This window comes from Gobio gobio (assembly GCF_949357685.1).
Source record: "Gobio gobio genome assembly, chromosome: 23".
NCBI lineage: Eukaryota > Metazoa > Chordata > Actinopteri > Cypriniformes > Gobionidae > Gobio > Gobio gobio.
In genome coordinates this window covers 38176374-38198199 of record NC_137119.1, presented here as the reverse complement: position 1 = coordinate 38198199, position 21826 = coordinate 38176374, and the positions used below count along the sequence as shown (strand labels likewise).

General features: G+C 40.1%; 2 protein-coding genes across 4 annotated transcripts; both read left to right on the top strand.

Moving 5' to 3' along the window:
* The first annotated feature begins 1192 nt into the window (after window positions 1-1192).
* fam171a2b (family with sequence similarity 171 member A2b) lies at window positions 1193-12784 on the top strand. Its single transcript, XM_079806273.1, has 8 exons — window positions 1193-1407; window positions 2059-2286; window positions 2470-2562; window positions 6342-6494; window positions 6613-6792; window positions 6966-7079; window positions 7195-7321; window positions 9089-12784. The coding sequence occupies exons 1-8, from the start codon at window positions 1311-1313 to the stop codon at window positions 10644-10646; spliced, it is 2550 nt and encodes an 849-aa protein (XP_079662399.1). The 5' UTR covers window positions 1193-1310; the 3' UTR covers window positions 10647-12784.
* A 2117-nt stretch (window positions 12785-14901) lies between these two features.
* dcakd (dephospho-CoA kinase domain containing) lies at window positions 14902-21427 on the top strand. Of its 3 annotated transcripts, none has more exons than XM_079806301.1 (5): window positions 14902-14961; window positions 15518-15630; window positions 16985-17188; window positions 17269-17356; window positions 20275-21427. In XM_079806301.1, the coding sequence occupies exons 2-5, from the start codon at window positions 15519-15521 to the stop codon at window positions 20558-20560; spliced, it is 690 nt and encodes a 229-aa protein (XP_079662427.1). In that variant the 5' UTR covers window positions 14902-14961; window position 15518; the 3' UTR covers window positions 20561-21427. The 3 variants fall into 3 exon arrangements, with proteins under 3 accessions (XP_079662427.1, XP_079662426.1, XP_079662428.1); XM_079806300.1 differs by having other exon boundaries at window positions 14915-15078; XM_079806302.1 differs by having other exon boundaries at window positions 14916-15095.
* The last annotated feature ends 399 nt before the right edge of the window (window positions 21428-21826 follow it).

Here is a 21826-nt window from a genome sequence, read left to right as displayed (position 1 = left end):
TAGATAGATAGATAGATAGATAGATGGATCAGAATACATTACTTAAATACTAGTGTAATATCAGATATCACAGTTTCAAATGATTGGATGGATGGATGGATGGATGAATGATGGATGGATAGATAGATAGACGGATCAGAATACATTACTTAAATACTAGTGTAATATTAGATATCACAGTTTCAAATGATGGATGGATGGATGGATGGATGGATGGATGATAGAGATAGGTCCAGGGAAAATCTTGATTTCTCTGACCTAACATATCTGCCATTTAAGACGTTTGAAGGCCAAATTGATAACAATAGCTTTAAAAACATGGCAGTGGGCAGTAGATTATTTGTCAATAATACCTGCTCTCTCCTCATCTCCATCACTTTTTCTTTCTCTCTCAGTCTTCTTGTCTTGCCCTGTCACTTCCCCTCCTGAAGCTGAGATGATAGTCTTTTCATTTTCGTCTGTCAGTGAAGAAAGTAAACATAGGGTCAACTGACATTTTATGAATCCCTTTCTTATACAAGTTACTGAAGGCTAACGTTACCAGGAAAGCTATACTCAAGTTTAATAAAATCATTCACAATATGTATACATTCATTATTAATCTTATGCTTGATATTGTTGAAAACGGCTTCGTTAATGTTTCTTGTCCCCTCACATTGACAGTTACTTCGCTACATAAATTGTATAGGCCTATTTCAAAATGGCGAAATTACACAAATGTTTAATATTTTTTTAACATTTCTATCCTAAAACAGTTGTCACATATGAAATGATTAGTTTAGCTCCAGTACTTGTCTTACGTTATGTTGTGTACTTATGTTATCTCGCACTTTATGAACTAAACAAACCGTCACGCTGGACCTGAATTGAACTCGCGCTAAGCACTGTGACATTAAAGCCCGCCTACTTTAATTTGATTGGTCGTCTACAATATTTTGACATTGACGAGCGGTAACAGACCAATGAGACAGAGCTAATACTATATTAGGCAATTATTTCACAACCTTTATTATATTCACCGGAAAACACCGAGGCCCGAACCGCGTTGACCTCATAGCTGGCTACGGCAACCTACCTCAGTCAATCCTTTATGTAATCAAAACAGATTCCCAAAACAAACAGTATTGATGCTTGTTTTAAAGCACCGCTCAATTTGACCGCGCGAGGCCGCTGTTTTTCCTCTTCCACTGACAATGAGAGGCGGCAGCAACGCAGCATCCCGCATCACACAGAAGGATGCTGGCGACCATGTCTGAAAAAACAAATACACATATGGCTGACGAGGTGGAAACAGCGATGTAGCTTTCAAGATGCCATCCTTTTTGGTCTATCGTTTTATCTTCTTTCTATTTTTGTCCAGTTTTAAAGGGACAACGGGCAAATCGATCCCTGAAAGGGAAGCTCTCGGTGAGTAGAGAATAAAGGGGCGCATAGCGGGTCTGGATGAGGGAGTGGTGGGCTATTTTATTCGTAAAACATCGAGCAAATGAGGTAAAATACTAATGCAAAAACCGATATTATTTGTATGCATCAGCCTTTGATTGCTGAATGCAAATTCTCAAATGCGGATTGTGAGGGATTTTACACTAAATGCATCGCATAAGTGTATAATATTGAAATATTGGCCTTTCCCTGTTTGAAATTCCCAAGCTATAGGCTGCACGAAAAAGCATATTGAATCCAAACAGCTTTTGGTGTGCTTGTCAATTATGCAAATCTGAGATTTACTGAGGCCCTCTGGCAGCTCATTACAGGCGCATTATAAGTGTGCTTATTTATTACTTCAGCTGTCTATAGGATTGCATGCTATTGTTCCAGAGTGAGCTGTGAATACTGTATGAGAGCTGCCTCATATTATTTTTATGAGAACCATGCAGCTGTCCATGTTCAAATCTAAGAGGTTTCTATATGCATTGGGTCTTTAGTGCATCAAATACTACGGTAAAAGGACCATGTATTATATTAGAGGTTTAGTGACTTCTTATTTGTGAGCGTAAACATGCCTGGAAGTGCTATTGCCATGCATCTGGTCATCTGAACTCGTTTTATCCCTCTCAGAGGTGCAGGTGAGGGTCCAGGTGTTTGACGGCGGTGATCTTTCACCCCTGCCCAATGCTGCTATTACCGTTCATGGGAACCAGAGTGTGCTGGCGCAAAGCAAAGCTGGCAGTGACGGCGTGCAGGTTGTCAGCTTCCTGTACCGCACAGGAACATGGGTAATCATTACAGCATCTCAGAGAGATTACCTCACCAGCTCAGTGCCATGGCACGCCAGCCGTTTACCCTGTGAGTAAACACTAACCTAAACTGAATACATTATACATCTTATGCAGAATCTGTAAAAACTCCAATTCTGATATAGGCTACTGTAAGTGAAGTTTATATTGATGTCCATTACCATGCATTACAGACATCTGTGCCCATTTTATTTTACTACCTTTTTAACAGATCTCTCTCTCTCTCTGTTAGTATATGCCTCTGTCAGTCTTTACCTGATGGCCCAGAAGCCTGGCACACTGATCCTATATGATGACGTCATCCAGGTCTTTCATGGCTCCCCAAGTAAGAACACAATTCTTATCACAAAACATACGATTATTATTGAGGATAAGTGACATGAAGTTGGCACATGCATGGCATGTGTCCATATAATCAATATTTTCTTCTCCTTGAAGCGTTCGGCTTATGTCAACCTGACACTTCGGTTTCCTGCAGCTGTCACCATAGCAACAGCAGATATATTCTATTGCCATTACAGAATCTTTTGGCATCTGAATCTAATTGCTCTAATTCCAATATAATGATAGGGCATTTATTGTGGAGTAAAGACAGCCATTGTAAGGTTATCAGAGACGTGCTTTGGAGAGGCTTACATTTCACAAAATATTAGAACAAAGGAAGTGAATTGCCTAAGTGGCAACCCAGCTATATAGTCCACATTACATTTAGTGATTTAGCAGATGCTTTTATCCACACTTGGTTTCCAAACTCAAGAATTCAGTCTACTATATAATCATATAATACATATAATACATTGTTAGCTAATCTGTGTGCTTTGTATATGTGCATTTCTGAAATACATAACATGGACAAATCACTTTAAATTGTAATGTAGACGCATGCATTTTCTGTGAAGCTGCTTTGAAATGATATGTATTGTGAAACGCGCTATACAAATAAATGTGAATTGAATTGAATAGAATAACGTTGGTTTACACAAACTCTTGTATAAAAATGTTGTACATCCATACAACACATCACAAAAAAAATAAAAAATTCTAATCTGGTCCATTTCATTTTTGGCCATTAATGAACAATTCTCCAAGTCTCAAAATAATGTGAAATTCACCAAAAATACCATTGATTTGTCAAGAAACACATTTAGCCCAGACTTTTTATTTATGTGGCATATTAATCTCTCTAATACAAGTAGTATATGTTTCATTGCATTTCATTTCTCAAGAGTGCAACAGTTGGGGTTTGGAATAAATAAATACTCCATTCATTTGATTTTCTCATAGACTGTAAAAAAAAATATGGACGTAGTGTCCGTGACGTCACGCATAGGTTTCTGTGGAGAGTTTTTGAAGCGTAAAGTCGGGCGTTGCCATCTTGGCAGCGTGTCACTCCCAGATAACTGACAATGGGCTAAAAGGCGGGATGTGGGCGGAGCTGAAGTGACGCAATGACTAACAGACAGCAGACAAACGGCAATCCACCTGTCACTCAAAATGGCCACGCCCTTAATTATGCAGAACTTTAAGGCTTTATATAATGTTAACGATTGAGTTATAAAAAAAAATTCACCCCCTCACAGTCGTCATGAAGGGCAAAAGTAGCCGTATAGACCAAAACCACAATTTGTACCAGACTGTAAACATGTTTTTTTTCTGCTTTAAAGGTCCCATGGCATGGCATTTTTCTATTATTTTATAATGTTTCCTGAGCTGTACTTATATTGTTAGTATGACTTTTACATCATAAAATGTCATAATTTAGAAATAAAAGGCATTTTTTCTATACTGCTGTTTGCCCTGTGGCTGAATGCCCTGCTTCAAGAGGCGTGTCTGCTGTGAGACTTCAGTAAAAACACCCACTGTTGTGATTGGCTGACATCTTTGCATTTTATATGAGCGGAGGGGGCGTGGTTTATCGAGGCACGAGCAGGCACGAGTCTGCCAGGGAGACGGATGGACCTGAGTTCACTTCACATCAGTTCTCAGCATGTCTGAACTGTTTTAGTTACAGCATATACTTTAGGTTATTAGTCTATTTCTAGTCGGAGGGACTGTCACTCATGTCAGAAAGTTAGTAACTTTAGTAAATTATGGATCAGCGCTGACTGGAGACGCGAACCGTTTAGAACGATTCAGTCCGATTTGGTGAACTGATTCGGTTCACTAAAAAGAACTGGTTCAAAAGAAAGATCGTTCGCGAACCGGACATCACTAATGTATCAGAGACTGAGCTCAGCGATTGCTAACAAAGTTATTTATAGTAACTACTGAGTTATGAGAGCGCTGTCAGTCAGCGCGAGTTTATTGTGTTTGTATCTGAGAGTTCTGAATAAACAGTCACACCGAGTCCGTCTCTTCATCATTATTCTACCAACTTTGTAACACATGCAAAGTACCATTACAGCTGTCGAGATGAACGAGTTAAAAGTAAGTGTTGATAATAGCATTATTTTTAAAATAAAATAAAAGCGTCAGTGACGCGCGTTGAGTACACAGCGCAAACAAAGACACAACAGCAGTAATCGGATGTAATCCAGTTTATTGTGGGGCTAGGCTGGCTAGCCCGGATATGCTCAAGCTTACCCCCCTTCTGCTTAATCTCACGCCGCGTTTGGTGCCTCCGCTGTGGGCCAGATGCAGTACTGTGGGTCGGGGATGTTGAAGGCCGAGCTTCGGCGTGTGTGAGGTTTATCTCTGCTGATGTTGAGCAGAAACTCATGACTGTATGCACATTTTAGAACCGATAGACGCGACGAGGACGTACAAAAACACTGACTCACAAGATATAAAACACGAAAACACCGTTCTGTCTGGAGAGAGAGAAGCCGCATTGTGTGCACGAATAATAAATAATTAGCTACACATCAGAAATCACTGATCACAGATCAGAAGGAACTGAAAAAAGACTTCTGTTTTCATTTGTACATCCAAACACTGAGAAACTGCCAGCGTTCACTCGTTCACAAGCAATGATGCAATGATCTCTCAACGAGCGTTTGCATGGGCGTGCCAGATTCTCTGGGCGGAGGAAAGGGAGGAAACCGTGCCTGCTTGGACGTCAAACCAGGAGACTTCAGGATTGGCTCGTCTGGCCTGTCATTTTCTCAAAGGCAGAGAAAGACAGCCACAACTCGGTTTTACACCGATCAACATTTCTATCCACTTGGGGACAATATTCAGGCTAGGGGAACTCATATTAATGTTGAAAAACCTCATAAAATGAAAATTTCATGCCATGGGACCTTTAAAGTTGGGCATTTTAACATGGGGCTCAATGAGATTCTGCTCCCTTTTTGAGCCTGTCCCTTGCAGTCAGTCGATGAATTGCCGTTTAACTCACTTCCGTATTGGCTTCAAGAGAAACTGCGGGAGGTTGAATTTTCTCCATCGGGAAACTGATTTTGCACGATAACTTATAAACCTTTAGCACAGACCTACTGTGAGCTACCAGTTGTTAATCGATAGTATTTGCTTCTGTTGATGTCGTCAGCCCGCATTATTTTAACTTTTTAAGTTTCAAAACAATCATGTTTAACAGCAGAATTTGTGGTGAAAACTACATTACCCATGATGCTGTACAGAAAATTCCACCAATCAGAGAGGCGAAACAAGCATCAAACGCCAAAAGATCTTGTTTGCTTCTCCCACTCCCATGAAGCACTGCAAACAGCATAATCGATGCAATCTCTCTGCACTCTCAAAATACTTAAAAGTTTGTGTATATGTACATTTTTCGATAAATTTAAAATATCTAAAATATGTAAAATGTTTATATATTTAAATATATATAAAATCAACATTTGTAAGTCAGTAGTTTTATATTTCTCCATCGTTTTAAATTTGATTATGCTGTTCGCAATGCTTCATGGGATTGTAGTTCTTTACCCCACTAAAGATGTTAAGTACACTCTTGCAACTTTGTATTTTTGAATCAAACTTTGTAGTGTTGTGATTCACCTGGTAGCTGATTGCCTTGGTTCATGGCTTATAAGACTTTTTAAAAATCCCTATGTGAAAAATGAATGGAAAAAATACTTACGGAACCAGCGCCGCTGAAAAAGTGGGAGGGTACTAATGCACACTAATGACTGTTTTAACCTTCAGGTGGGCGGAGCCAGCCATGGCTGCAAGTTCCAAGGCGGAGCCTACAATTTAACTCCTCCTACACAGAACTGACCGCAGTGTTAACAACAGCCAGAGAGCAGAATGAAATCAACTCATTCCCTTACCCACTCGCTCTGGAACCAAACAACACAGGTCCGAAAACACTACAGTCTTTCTATATAAGACTAAAATTGTGAGATAAGAGAGTCTTGCGGTATGAAAGAGATCTGTAGACAATACAGTATATTTATGATGGTGTAACTGTGTTAAGGAGGAGAGAACGGCTGGACGGACCTGACAACGATAGCAGCGGTCAGCGCACAACTGTTTGACCGCGAGGGTCGAGCGGTTGAGGTCACCGAGCCCGTTCACATCTCCGTGCCTCTGCCTTCTGATACTCGCATACGATCTGCCACCAGCATTCCCGTATGGATGTACGACACCAAGACAGGTATGTACTATCATCCTTTAGACACCTTAAAGACATGCTTTTATTTAGCAAAAGTAGCGTGTGTAACTGTACCCATCAAAATTGGTAATATATTTTCCCATCTGTGACAATGCCAAGACTGTCCTGCTTAAGCCCCAACATTTTGGAAATAATGCTATGTGTTTGTTCCCTAGGATTATGGGTACGAAACGGAACAGGATTTATCACTCGAGAGGGAACACAGCTAACGTGGGATTTCACGGCCTCCCAGCTTGGCTACTGGATCGCAGCCTTCCGTGCTTCAGCAGGTAACTTACTCAAATGCAACCGCATTGGTTCATACCAAAAAAGACCATCCATACCTTGACTCAAACACAAGAACATGCACACAAATGCTGAGCACGCTTTGTATTTGAACACTAGGCTCAGGTTTATCTCACCCAGGCCTGAGGGATATCACAGCTTACCACACCTTCTTCCTGCTGTCCATCCTGGGATCTCTGGCACTGCTGGTGCTAGTCTTACTCTGTGTCCTACTCTACTACTGCAGGTGTGTACTAGTTTGTCTGAATCATGTGTAATTATTAGCAACATAGGCTCATTGGAAAAATATGCCTCCACATGGACCCTTTCCCAAATGGCAAACTTCATGTGCACTTTCAGTCTAGTGGACTTACAATGGCCGCTGCGTGCGCATGTCCGTTAAGTCCATGAGACCGCAGGGTGTCCCATTTGTTATTTTAGGTCTCAGAAGGGTGCTCGTGAGCGTCCCCTTTGAGGTCGATATGCGCCCTCGATGTGCACTTATGCCGAGCACTGGCGCGGGTTACGCAGCGGACTTCTTCCCGGCAGTCAAAGCTGCATTATGTTGTAAAAGTGCGGACTCAGAGGAAGACCGTGAGGGTTTAGGGTGGCATTTGGGACAGGGCCTTACATGTACTATACGCACCAAGTGAGCCCCACTTGTCCTGCAAAGTGAAGCCAAAGCATTTCGATCGCCCCCTGGTGGCTGGCTGCAGTCTTAAACCCTGCCCTCTCCATGTAATCGAATAGTTGTTTTCTGTCATTATAAGTAGTTATCATCACGCATGTGCTTGTTTTCCCAGTAAGTTTGGTTTTAGTTAGTTTTATGATGCTAAAAAAATGTGGTGTAACATCATGATTGACAGCTGTGCTTGCGATAGATGATGCATTCCACTCCAGGTTTAGGCACGCACTTGCAAACTTCCCTAAGTACTTCCCCTCGGGGGAATCCCCGCCGCCATTTTGAAGTGCGTTCCACTTCGTGAAGAGGACAAGGGAAGTTTATATGGACAGACCCTTGCTCCCTCGATTTTGACTGAGGGAGCGAGTCTACTTCATATGTACACTTCAGGCAGCTTCATATACCACAATGCAACACGATTGTCACCGCATATCGCGTTTAATTTACCCCACCACGAAAAACTCTATGATATTTTGTATTATTTTTAAAAACATTTAAAACAACCCAAATACACCTATACACATATAGAATGCTGCATTAAACAATTTCGTGAAGGAAAAAAAAAAAAAAAAAATCAACTCATCATAGTGGATTTGAAATGATCAAGGGCTTAGGATGTTCCAGTTCAGTCCATAGCAAATGTTCCTCCAGTAGTGGGCACTCATGCAATGTAAGCAATGACGCACATCCGAGTGAACGAGACGGAGGGAAGTCAACGAGTGAAGGGCATAATAAAAATGAACTGGAACGCAGCATGAGTCTGCGGGAACGGGAGTGTGGGCGGGACCTTGATGCTGCGGCTCCACCTCAGGATCACTACTGCGCAGACTCAGGCTCCAAACAAAGTAATCGGCAATGACCTTTCCTGGGATATTTTGGCATGGTTTTCTACAGTGGAAGGAATCTTTTTTTACAGTCTATGATACATACAATACATACATTTTGACATTTACAAACTAAAATGGCATGGTTGCTTCGGCAAATGCATTTTCGTCTTACGTTTGCTTAACAGTTTTGGTTAGTGTAGGTGGTAAGTTAGTTTTAAACGCAATAAAGCATTAACAATTTAACACCACAATATGTGCCAACTTCCACAATATGTGTACAACAAACCGACGTAAAACAACATTGCCAGATTCATGTTCATCAGTTTCGGATTGAAAGTATGCTAGAAACGCCATACTATAAATACTTTTGCAGAAATGTCATCACGGGCATGTCTTCCCACTGAGCCTAGGTTGATTATAAGATATACATTACAAGATTACAGTAAATGACTGTTTCTGACTATCTGAGACTGCTTATTGCTAAATGTCAACATCTATTTTCCAGACGAAGGTGTTTGAAGCCCAGACGGCAGCAGAAACAGGTTCAAGCTCCATCTGCTTTGAACGGATCCAAGCGGGACCAAGGCACCTCCATGTCCCACTTGAACCTCATCTGTGGTGGCCATGCTGAATCCGCTGCCTCCAACGGCAACTTGGACGCCAACAAATCCGAGGGATCCCCATCCCATGCCTTCAAAAGTGCTCGGGAGGAGTTTACCAGACACATCCCTGCCCATAAGCTTCGGCATTCCTCTAAGACCAAGCAGTCCAAAGGTGCCCAAAGAAATGCAGAGAGCTTCCCCATGAAGGTGCATCGATCCACAGACACAAGCAATCTGGACAGCAATCTTCTACATGAGGATTACGGACGCAACTACAGCCCTGACGAGAAGGACGAGTATCGCCGGAGGCACGTTGTCAATGATAACCGTGGCTACACATCTGATCCGCCTTCTCCGCCACTTGTTGACAAGCCACCGGAGTACTCGCAGGTTTTGCAGGGGCCAGATCACCTTGCTCGTCCAACGTCACTCAACACGCAACCAGGTCAGATTATATTCTGCAGCTCATTGGATCAGATGAAGGAGAATATGTACCGTTCTATGGTACCAACTCTTGTGATCCCGGCCCACTACATGAGGCTCTCATCAGAGTTTGGTGCCAACGATCAGGGAAAGGATGGAGCGAACCAGGCAGACAGAGACGGACAGAATTCACAGGGCACCAGCAGCGGGATCCAAGGCCAAAGCCACCAAGGCCAGACCCCTGGTTCAGGCCATTCAGAAGCCCAACAAGGTGCATCTCCAGCCGGCTCAGATGAGAGTGTTTGGCCCTCTGGTGGAACACCAGGTCCGGTCCACATCCCTGTCTTGTTCAATGACTCCACCATTTCCCAGATGAACGGGGAGCTACAAGCACTCACAGAGAAGAAGCTTCTGGAACTGGGGGTGAAGCAGCACCCTCGTGCCTGGTTCATATCACTCGACGGCCGTGCCAACGCTCACGTACGCCACTCATACATAGATGTAGGTGCTGATCTCGGCCACAATGGAACGCACAGCGGCAACCACAGCGCACAAAGCACGTTGAGCGCCCCAGCCGGGAGCAGTAAGGACCGAAATGGAGATACAAGTCTCACCCAACATGAGCGCAAATCCGCATCCGGTCGCAAGACCAAAGAGGAGCACCACGGAAGCGGGCGCAAGGGCCACGGAGGAAGCAGCTCCAGCGGTACAGGTGGCGGGAAGCACTACTCCAAACCTACCTACCGCGACCCTCTGGACCTGAGTGGAGGAGTGAGCCGCATGGGGGCCAGTTCGCCCCTGGAAAACCCTTTGACCCCTCTTTTGGATGACGGTCCCGAGGAACCAAGGGGGTCTTCAATTCCGAGAAGAGGTCGAAGCAGAGGTAACAGCTCACGTAGTAGCAACAGCGAAACGCAACGTGACTCTGTCACCAGCCCAGAAGATGACAACGACCTGGATGACAAGGACGAGAACAAGAAAAGTCCCTGGCAGCGTATTGAAGAGCGCCCCCTTATGGTGTTTCATCCCAAGAAGTAAAGTGAGAAAAATCAATCCCAGCAGCTGCCTTGACCAATTAGACTAACTAGAGATGTGCTCAAATTGATACATTGACAAATGTCACCCAAAAAGTTTCACACACAGACTGACTATTTGTGTCTTGATCATTTGATAGACGTTTCCAAAAGAGAAGAAGGGCGAGTGCATTCAAATAAAGCACAACACATCAACACACAAAGAAGAAGACTTATTGTCTTACAGTCTACGGTCATATCCAAACCAATCAGACTCTTACAAACTATTGCGTCCAAAAGTACCCAAGTTCACGCTCAACGATTTGGTGATAAATAACTTTTTGAATAGATGGATTTTGAGTCTTTAATATGTCGGATCAAGAACTTGATGTCCCCAGAACTTCATGTTAAACCTGTTTCCTTATGTTCTAATGCAGTATATTTCTTGGTATCCCTTCCCAACTCGCTGGTTCTTCTACCTTCAATACTCATAATTTTGATGTCAATTCCTCATTCAATCTTCCATCTGAAGTTTACAGTTCAGATTCCAAACATTCCAGATTTTTTACCGTTAGTCCTAGGCTTTATGTTGTCATTAATGTGATGTGATGTTATAGTCATTACACAATGCATTTAGATTCATTGCAATATGAAGAAATTCTTTCCTTCTGCACCTAGTTTTTGAGGATGCGATATGCCTAAACCCAGCACTTGTTGTGTTAAAGTGCAAAATTTGTATAGGAAAAGCTGATTCCAAATTAGGTTTTTCAATGGGACCCTGTTCTCACTAACAATGAAAAAGCATTGACTGTAATACAGTAGAAATGAATGTATATTCCCCACGATTAGCATTTTCAGTCGGCCTTTCGTTTGTTTAAAAGAGAGCCATTAGCATTTTGTGTATATGTATGATAGCCTATATGTGCATGAGAAAACTAGTATAGGACAACAGATTTTTTATGCCTACAAATTAAAATAGACACTATTCAAGCATGAAGGTGGATACTAGATGCATCCAATATTGATGTCTAATGGGAAGAAATTTGCCAAAAGTTCAAATGCCAATTTGAAATATTATATACCAGTTTACAGGCCCTAACTTTTCCAGCGCTGTTAGTATTCACGCTGTCTGTAACTGTGAAAAAGTTTGACGTTGATGATTTTAAAAGTGTTAATTTGTTACTTTTCTATTTACATCATTTTTTTAAAGAATTGATTATTATTTGACTCGTGTTAAGCACAAGACTTGTGTCATTTTAAAGCAACATTTTCAAGGCAGATTTACAGGGTACCGAATGGAGCATGACGGCTGAGACACTCGAGAGCTATTTGATGACTATCAAACATGATACAAAGAGACTTTTACCAAAATAGCTCTGCTCATGCTGATCTGGTGCCTATCACATGTAGACCAGTGATTAATGCTGTCTCTCGCAATGACTGTCAATGTACAAAAAAGGACAGCACTGTTGCAACATGTCTCATATGTGTTTCATTTGTTTTGCAACTCTTCCTTACTTCCTTATAATAATATTACACAAATTTGACTGGAATTAAGTACCGGATTATCCATCGCATAGTTGGCGTTTAAGAGTGAAGCTTAAAATCTATAGCGTGAGCTGTGGTTGTGGAATTCAACAGAGGATTATATGCTAAATGCTGAAACCCCTAATCCTTACATAGTCTCAAAATGTATAAAAACTCAGCCAGTTTATATTTGCACACTCTTTTTAGCACGAGTATCACTCAAACCTATAAGAGCTGAAATCAAAAGCCATTCACTTCCTCCGTCTGTTCTGATTTTGTTCACAACCTTTACGCAGGAAATCTCGATATGCCTTTGTCAATGTACACGTGGTGCTCTAAAACACATTTTCCCTCTGTACTGTGTAAATATTTCTCTCTCTGACTGAATATGAATAGACTATGATGATATTATGATGTTGTTTCCATTGTGCACAACAGCTTTGCTTAATTGTTCTCAAATCATGTCAGATTGAACTTTTGCAATTTTATAATTTGTTCATAATATCCTAGAAAAATCACATGTGAAATGGACTGTTTCACTTCTGACGTGTCCGAGAGTCATGTGCTATAAAATAAAGAAATTCCATTTCTTGTGGGTTTTTCCCGTCATTTCTGTTTTTATTAAATATGAAACTGAAAATACAGGAATTGTGCTTCTTTTTCAATTTTTTGGTTGGTAAGTGTTAAAGAGTTTAGGATGGTCTAAAGAGCAGATCCTGTCAGATTATCTTTTGAGTATAGACGTTTAATTTTAACTTTTACTGCCCGCATATATTAACAGGAAATGTAATGGATCATTACAAAAATGTAGAAATTACATTGATGTAAATATTTTCTAAAAAAAAGATTTTTTTTTCCAAATGAAAATAAACTTGTTAATAGAGTGATTTCACATTAATGACCTGTGAGACTATACTGATAGAAATACATTTTATTTACACAGTATACACACCGATCAGTCATAACATTATGACCAGGTGAAGTGAATAACACTGATTATCTCTTCATCACGGTGTCAGAAGCAGGAAAAATGGGCAAGCGTAAGGATTTGAGCGAGTTTGACAAGGGACAAATTGTGATGGCTAGACGACTGGGTCAGAGCATCTCCAAAACTGCAGCTCTTGTGGGCTGTTCCCGGTCTGCAGTGGTCAGTCTCTATCAAAAGTGCTCCAAGGAAGGAACAGTGGAGAACCGGCCACAGGGTCATGGGTGGACAAGGCTCATTGATGCACGTGTGGAGCGAAGGCTGGCCCGTGTGGTCCGATCAAACAGACGAGCTACTGGAGCTCAAATTACTCAAGAAGTTAATGCTGGTTCTGATAGAAAGGTGTCAGAATAGACAGTGCATCACAGTTTGTTGTGTATGGGGCTGCAGAGCCGCAGATCAGTCAGGGTGCCCATGCTGACCCCTGTCCACCGCCGAAAGCGCCAACAGTGGCACGTGAGCATCAGAACTGGACCACGGAGCAATGGAAGAAGGTGGCCTGGTCTGATGAATATCGTTTTCTTTTACATCACGTGGATGGCCGGGTGTGTGTGCGTCGCTTACCTGGAGAACACATGGCACCAGGTGCACTATGGGAAGAAGGCAAGCCGGCGGAGGCAGTGATGCTTTGGGCAATGTTCTGCTGGGAAACCTTGGGTCCTGCCATCCATGTGGATGTTACTTTGACACGTACCACCTCCCTAAGCTGTTGCAGACCATGTACAGCCTTTCATGGAAGCGGTATTCCCTGGTGACTGTGGCTCTTTCAGCAGATAATGCTCCTGACACAAAGCAAAAATGGTTCAAGAATGGTTTGAGGAGCACGAGTTTGAGGTGTTGACTTGGCATACAAATTCTCCAGATCTCAATCCAATTGAGCATCATTGGGATGTGCTGAACAAACAAGTCCGATCCATGGAGGCCCCACCTCGCAACTCACAGGACTTAAAGGATCTGCTGCTAACATCTTGGTGCCAGATACCACAGCACACCTTCAGGGGTCTAGTGGAGGCCATGCCTCGACGGGTCAGGGCTGTTTTGGCAGCAAAATGGGAACCAACACAATATTGTGTCATAATGTTATGCCTGATTGGTGTATATTGTAAAACAAAAATAACATTTCTTCAATGAAAAAGAAAAGTCAGAAAATATTTCCATTCTATCATAGGGCAGGCTTAAAAATGCAATAACCTGATCTATCTCTCTGGCCACCAAAGTGTCCCCGGTCTGAAAACAAAATAATTTTCTCATAATTTCTAGCTCTAATTAAATATGGTCAGACCTTCTAATCAAAGTCTACATGCTCAGTTGAAAAATAGAGGCAGGTGTGTTTGAACAGGACTAACTAGTAGATCCAGTTAGGGTTAAAAGGTTCAAGGGTGCGAGTGCAACTATGTGGTCAAAAATATGGGCAAGACAACAATGGGTTGTCGATTGAAAGAGGATTAATCAAGCATCTATTAAGCTTACAGCAGTGCGATAAGAACACGACTAATGTCAAAATAGTGCAAACTTGTTCAATAAAGCCTCTTCGAAATCTATGTATACTGATTCAATATACTATAACTGCCAGTCATTGCATAAATACCACAGCCAACGTTAAACCAGTTTGTTGGTTCAGGCACTGATTAAGCAGCCATTATGAATAGCAGACCTTTCCCTTAAAAAATAATCAGAGATCGCAGAAGCTTTGCTGAGACTTTAGCTCTGTATACTTCACATTCTCGGACTTGTCGTTGCGCTCCAGGCCGCGCGGAGGCGCTGGTGTGCTGTGTTGAATTCATTTGCCAAGAGGAGGAAGAGAAAAACATTGCTTTCAAGCGCACAGGTCAATGTTATGTACACAAATAATGGGATTATATTTTTCTAGTATCATTAAAGAGTCGTCAAACCCTTTAGATACCTTCCATTAAGCGCGAGAGTTGTGTTTTGGGGGTTCTTTGAGGTTCGTCTTCATTTCGTGTAAATATATATAGCAGAAACGCTTTTATAATCTGTTTACAGCATGAAGTAGGTCATTGCTGTTGGGTAACTGCGTTTTCTGTATATTTTTAACATTTTAAAAATGTCAGTAGTGTTTATTAACATTTATAATCTCACTGTTGTGGTTTGAGCGGTTTCAACCCAAGCAAAGTTTGTCAACTGATTTATGTTTTACCACTCAATGTCCAGATATAAACAAGTCAACAATAATAATGTTAGTTAGTATTATTAGAAATGTCGTTTGAGTCTGTGTTGTTTCCTACTGCTCGTATGAATGCATATTAATGAGCCCAATTTTTCATTGAAATTCCAGTGGAGGCCGCTAGAAAGCGCCAATGATCAATATTGTTAATCCACATACTGTAAATGATATGATAAACGATGCTTTGTGTGTGTTTCAGCATGTTTCTGGTGGGGTTAACCGGAGGGATCTCCTCAGGGAAAAGCACAGTGTCTTCTCAACTGAAAGAACTGGGCTGTCCCGTCATCGATGCAGATGTGGTGGCCCGGAAAGGTGTTTTTCTTTTGTACTTTTGTCTTTATTACAATTATAAAAAAAAAATTGTAAAGAAATTCAAATGGAGGCACAATTTATATCATCTACAAAACTAATTTGAAGCATAAAAACATAAAACAGTTAGTCAGATAGTTAAGATCATGAAAATGTATATTATATATAACATTTATATATTGTATATGTAGATATATTTTTCATAAATTAAATATAAAAAATATACACACAATTACTGAATTATTTCCATTTAATTAAATTAATTCAGCAAATGCATGCATATTTTATTTCATTTAGTAAAATGTAAAAAAAAATAGGCAATTTAAAACGAATAATATTATTATTAATAGAATTTTTTATTCACGAAAATTAATAAAAAAAATTGGTGAAATATTTAAAGAAAATATTTCAATAAAATTTATTTCAGTAAAAAATATGATATATATTTTACTAACTTATATAGATGTTATATATATTTAGGAACCTGTGATACTTTTTTCAGGAATCATTGATAAATAAAAAGTTTTTATTTAAATTTTATTTTTTTATCAATTTAACACATCCTTGTTGAATAAAAGTATTAATCTCTTTCAAAAAAAAGAAAGAAAATAAATGACTGACCCCAAACTTTTCAACAGATATTGTTACAAAATATTTATATTTAAAATAACTGCTGCTCTATTCATCCTAGAATCCTGAAGAAATTATCACAGGTTATAAAAAAAAAAAAAAAAAAAAAATATATATATATATATATATATATATATATATATATATATATATATATATATATATGTATATATATATATATATATATATATATGTATATATGTATATATGTATATATATATATATATGTATATATGTATATATATATATATATATATATATATGTATATATGTATATATATATATATATATATATATATATATATATGTATATATATAGAGCAGCACAACTGTTTCCAACATTGATAATAAATCATCACATTAGAATGATTTCTGAAGGATCATGTGACACTGAAGACTGGAGTAATGATGCTGAAAATTCAGATTTGCATTACAGATATAAATTATATTTTAAAGTATAATAAAATAAAATAGAAAACCATTATTTTTAATTGTAATTGTATAATTGTAATAATATTTCACAATATTATTGTTTTTTCAGTATTTTTGATCAAATAAATGCAGACTTGGTGAGCAGAAGAGACATCTTTCAAAAACATTAAAAATAGTAATGTTTTCAAAGTTCTGACCGGTACTAATATATATATAATTAATTAATTTATACTTATTTATTTATTATATTTATTTAATATGTGCTTTATTTGTGTGATTTTTCTCTGTGCATCAGTGGTGAAGCCCCAGAGCCCAGCGTACAGACTGATTTTGCGGCACTTTGGACACGAAATTTTGTTAGACAATGGCGAGATTGACAGACAGAAACTGGGGCAGATAATCTTCTCCAACCCACAGAAGCGAAGACTTCTGAACTCCATCACACACCCAGAAATACATAAAGAAATGTTCAAACAAATCCTGCTGTACTTCCTCAAAGGTACACTCACACATGCATAAAACAGAGCAGATTATGAGTATGCATGAGTCTCGTGAATGAATGTGTGTGTTGTTCTTTAGGCTACAGGTATGTGATTTTGGATGTGCCGCTGCTTTTCGAAACACGACGTCTCACTCGGTTCCTAACCCACACTGTTGTCGTATACTGGTATGATATACATCTACATTTTTATCTCTTTTGTTTTCTCTGTTTCTCGTGAATCGTTGTAGCGGATAAAATCAGATTGGGTTGGTTACTTTAAAGCAGAAAAAAATGTTATTTTAGTATTATTTATATACCGATATAATATTTATTAATATTTGGAATTAGCTTGTATTTTTATATTTTCAGGTTTCATTTTAGTAGTTCAATGTGCCTTTAGTTTTTTAGCTTTATATTTATTTAGCTATAATATTGATGTAATATTTGTTTTAGTTCTAGTCATTTTAGTAGGCTACTTCAACAAACTTTTTTCAGTTGCCGAGGCAGATTTTCTAATTTTCATGTAGGTTTATGTTTTTTATCTAATATTTATATTACTATTCCAGCTTTACTTAAGTTAATGAAAATAATTTTTTAATAGTTTTAGGGCGTGTTCACACTTGTAGTGCGGTTTGCTTGGTTCGTTTGGTCCAGTCCTGGTCCGCTTGGCGTTCATATTGGCATTTTAACGCCGAACCTTAAGATACAGAACCTAGAGGAATAGGAATATGTTCACCTTATTGGTCAGCTTTTATTATGTATATTTCGCCATGGAACTTACCGAATATCCAAAACAATGTTATGTGCTGGGATAAATGCTCTTGTTGTGTGTGTGTGTAGCTACATATGATGGCATTTTGACCTGATGAGAACTTGTGACGAGCTTATAAAATGTGTAAAGGAGTCAAAACTGCGGCATTAATCTCTGTGTCACACACACAAACCGAACTGCTTGTACCGGACTGTGATGGGCAAACTCGCGACTATGATAAGAAAAAGTCCTTTTAGGGTCACATCTTGAGACATCATGTCCTGTTTTTGGTTCGTTTACATGTCTTTGGTCTATGTTGCGTTGCGTTCATATTTCTTTCGAACCTCACCAGAGTTTGTTTGGAAGTGGACAGAGTCCCATCTTTTCAGCGGTCCTGTCCACTTGTTTGGTGCACCAGGGTTGAGATGGCAGCGTTCACACTTTAGGGTGTGTTCACACTTGGTTTGGTTAGATTAAAACGAACACTGGCGTAATTGCTCTGTTAGTGCGGTTCATTTGAATAAGTGTGAACGCTGCCATTCGAATCCTGGTGCGCACGGGACCGCTGAAAAGATGGGACTCTGTCCACTTCCAAACGAACTCTGGTGCGGTTTGAATGAAATATGAACGCAACACTGACCCAACACATGTAAATGGACCGAAAACAGGACATGATGTCTCAAGATGCGACCCTAAAAGGACAGAATGCTCATGTATACCTGTTTTTTCTCGCCATAGTCACGATGTTGCCCATCTCAGTTCAGTACAGGCATCAGAACCGCATCTCCTCAGCAGATCTTCGTTTGTGTGTGACGGAGGGATTCCTGCCGCTGTTTCGACTCCTTTGCACATTTTATAAGCTCTTCACGAGGTCTCAACTGGTCAAAATACCATCATATGTAGCTACACACACACAACAAGAGCATTTATCCCACAGCATTGTTTCGGACGTTCTGTAAGTTCTGTCGCAAAATATATATATAAAAGCCGAACAATCAGGTCGTGAACGTATCCCTATGCCTTTAGGTTCGGTGTTCAAATGCCAATCTGAACACTAAGCGGACCAGGACTAAATGGTTGGGTTTTTTTGGTCTGGACCAAACTAACCAAGCGAACTGAACTACAAAGTTAAAGGGATAGTTCACCCAAAAATGAAAATTTTATGTTTTTCTGCTTACCCCAAAGGCATCCAAGATGAAGGTGTCTTTGTTTCTTCAGTAGAACACAAATGAAGATTTTTAACTCCAACCGTTGCCATCTGTCAGCTGTATAATGCATGTGAATGGGGTCTAATCGTCTGATATGAGGTGAAATAATAGCATAAATACAGTTCGGTTTCTCGCAGACACCGATCGTTTCGTGTCTTAAGACATTAAAGGTCCCGTTTTTCCTGTTTTTTTTGAAGCTTTGATTGTGTTTACAGTGTGCAATATAACATGTGTTCATGTTTCGCGTGTAAAGAAACAGTATTTTTCACACAATTTACTTATCTGTATACCGCTGTTTTCACTGTCCTAAAAACGGCTTGATGATTTCCTTATTCTATGAAGTCCCTCCTTCAGAAATACGTAACGAGTTCTGGTTGTGCCAGCGGTTCCCGTGTTGTGATTCGACATCAGCTTAACGCACGTTGCCCAGAAAGGTCACGCCTCTTACCATAACGGGGAGATGAACGCGCTCAAACTACTGCCCCTGAAGGCCAATCAAAGGTGATTTGACTCCGGGATGAAAATAACAGCGTCTCGACGACATGGCGACAAACACACTCTACAAACGCAGCACTTCCTCTTCTCCACGTGGGAGAGCAACAAGACCACGCCCCCTTTTTTGCATATTCTTGTGGGCGGAGGTTAGTCAACAAACTGTTCTACTGACGTCATTAAAGCAGGAAGTACCAGGATGTAGTCCAAACCGGCCGTTCGCTGTAGGCTTTGAAAGGGAACTTCTGTTAAATAAAATATCTCGCTTGGCATTGAACTTTGAGCTTTATAATTTTACAGGTATTATTTATGCTCTAACAGCAACATTACACGCTAACTAAAGTTTGAAAAATGGGATCACGAAGAACAGGACCTTTAATGTGTCGTCACGAGCCGCAGGGTTTAATTTGAAGTTGTCTGTGCATGTTTTTTTTACTCTTAATAGAATTAGACCCCATTGACATGCATTATACAGCTGACAGACGGGAACGCTTGGAGTTAAAACTCTTCATTTGTATTCTACTGAAGAAACAAAGACACCTTGGATGCCTTGGGGGTAAGCAGAAAAATGTCAAATTTTCATTTTTGGGTGAACTATCCCTTTAACAGTAACAACACTGAGATCTCCACCTGACGAGTCTGTATATTGGCAGTGATCCGGCGACCCAGCTGTCCCGACTCATGCAGAGGGATGGTTTGAGTCAGGAGGAGGCGGAGCAGAGAATCGGCGCTCAGATGCCCCTCAAAGAGAAGCGTGGACTCGCCAGCCACGTGATCGAGAACTCGGGCTCCCGCGAGGACACTCACAGACAGGTGCTGCGGCTGCACACCAAGCTGGAGGACTCCATGGAGTTTCTGGTTGTCAGGGCGGTCGCCGTGGCAGCCTTCGCCGGGCTCGGCGGTCTGTTCTTGTATACAGTCCGACTGCTCGTCTCTTAGCAAACGTACAAAACTCCATGGCAAAACGTCTTAAAGGGAAAGTTCACCCAAAAATGAAAATTCTGTCATCATTTACACACTGGATGCGTTTCTTGCTTTTATGGAAGATGTTTTGAAGAACTCGGGGGTCCAAACAACTTTCACTGTATGGAAAAAAAACATGTTTATGTCGCACAGAAGAAATTAACCCCCGGATTCACAGACAAGGCTTAAGCTAGTCCCAGACTAAAATGCACGTTTGAGCTGTTTTAATTGAAAGCAACTTCCACATATCTTACAGATGCACACCAGTAATTAATAAAAGCTACTTAAATGTCCTAATTAAACCTAAGATTAATCTAAGCCCTGTGTGTGAAACCAGGCCCAAGTCATACAGTTTTGGAATGACATGGTGATGAGTAAATGATGACAGAATTTTTTATTTGATGCTAACCTCACTTGTTTTCGATATTCTGACCTCACCACCGACAGCTAATTTGCAGCCTGAGCTACATCTGTGAAATCTCCATATTGACGGTTATTTGACAGACACAACTGTGTATTATCTGTATTATCTGATGTCTGTGGTTTGTACTGTACCTCCAGCATCCTGTGATATAAGCGCTATCATAGCACAGTAGAGCAAAAGCACAGGCTGCGTAATTATCAAAACAATAGTTGTGATTAATCTTAAATGTAACATATTTTATAAAATAGAACTGTGACAACAATGCTACTTTTTTTTTTACCTCATCACACGTTTATTTGTTAATTATGAATTCACGCATACACTAAATAAACCGAATGTATCAGTATTTTTTGCTGCTCTTTGTGAGCGTCATATATTATTTTGTTCTATATCTGAATTAAATGAACTGCCACATCATCATCTGCTGTGCTCTTTGTGATGCTAAATGACCCGTGCAGTGATCTGCATTTGTAAAACAGGTAAATATATAAGCAACAACAGGAGAATCACACTTTGACATAAGCAAAAGTCTTAGTGTTGTTCTGTATATTTATTGAAATGTATGCACGTTTTGGATGTGGTAACCTGCAGTTACTTTAAAGAGATCCACTATATTGCCAAAAGTATTGGGACACCCCTCCAAATCATTGAATTCATGTGTTCCAATCTCTTCCATGGCCACAGGTGTATAAAATCAAGCACCTCGGCATGCAGACGCTTCAACAAACATTTGTGAAAGAATGGGTCGCTCTCAGGAGCTCCATGAACTCAATAGGTTGCCACCTGTGCAATACAATTTCCTCACTACTAAATATTCC

What these genes read in the sequence shown, in the direction of transcription:
- fam171a2b (XM_079806273.1), top strand. Translation starts at nt 1,311, where the DNA reads ATGCCATCCTTTTTGGTCTATCGTTTTATCTTCTTTCTATTTTTGTCC. An exon ending in GATGTACGACACCAAGACAG is followed by an intron (nt 6,793 to 6,965) that starts GTATGTACTATC and finishes TTTGTTCCCTAG; the next exon opens with GATTATGGGTACGAAACGGA. An exon ending in GTCCTACTCTACTACTGCAG is followed by an intron (nt 7,322 to 9,088) that starts GTGTGTACTAGT and finishes TCTATTTTCCAG; the next exon opens with ACGAAGGTGTTTGAAGCCCA.
- dcakd (XM_079806301.1), top strand. Translation starts at nt 15,519, where the DNA reads ATGTTTCTGGTGGGGTTAACCGGAGGGATCTCCTCAGGGAAAAGCACA. An exon ending in AGATGTGGTGGCCCGGAAAG is followed by an intron (nt 15,631 to 16,984) that starts GTGTTTTTCTTT and finishes TCTGTGCATCAG; the next exon opens with TGGTGAAGCCCCAGAGCCCA. An exon ending in CCTGCTGTACTTCCTCAAAG is followed by an intron (nt 17,189 to 17,268) that starts GTACACTCACAC and finishes GTTGTTCTTTAG; the next exon opens with GCTACAGGTATGTGATTTTG.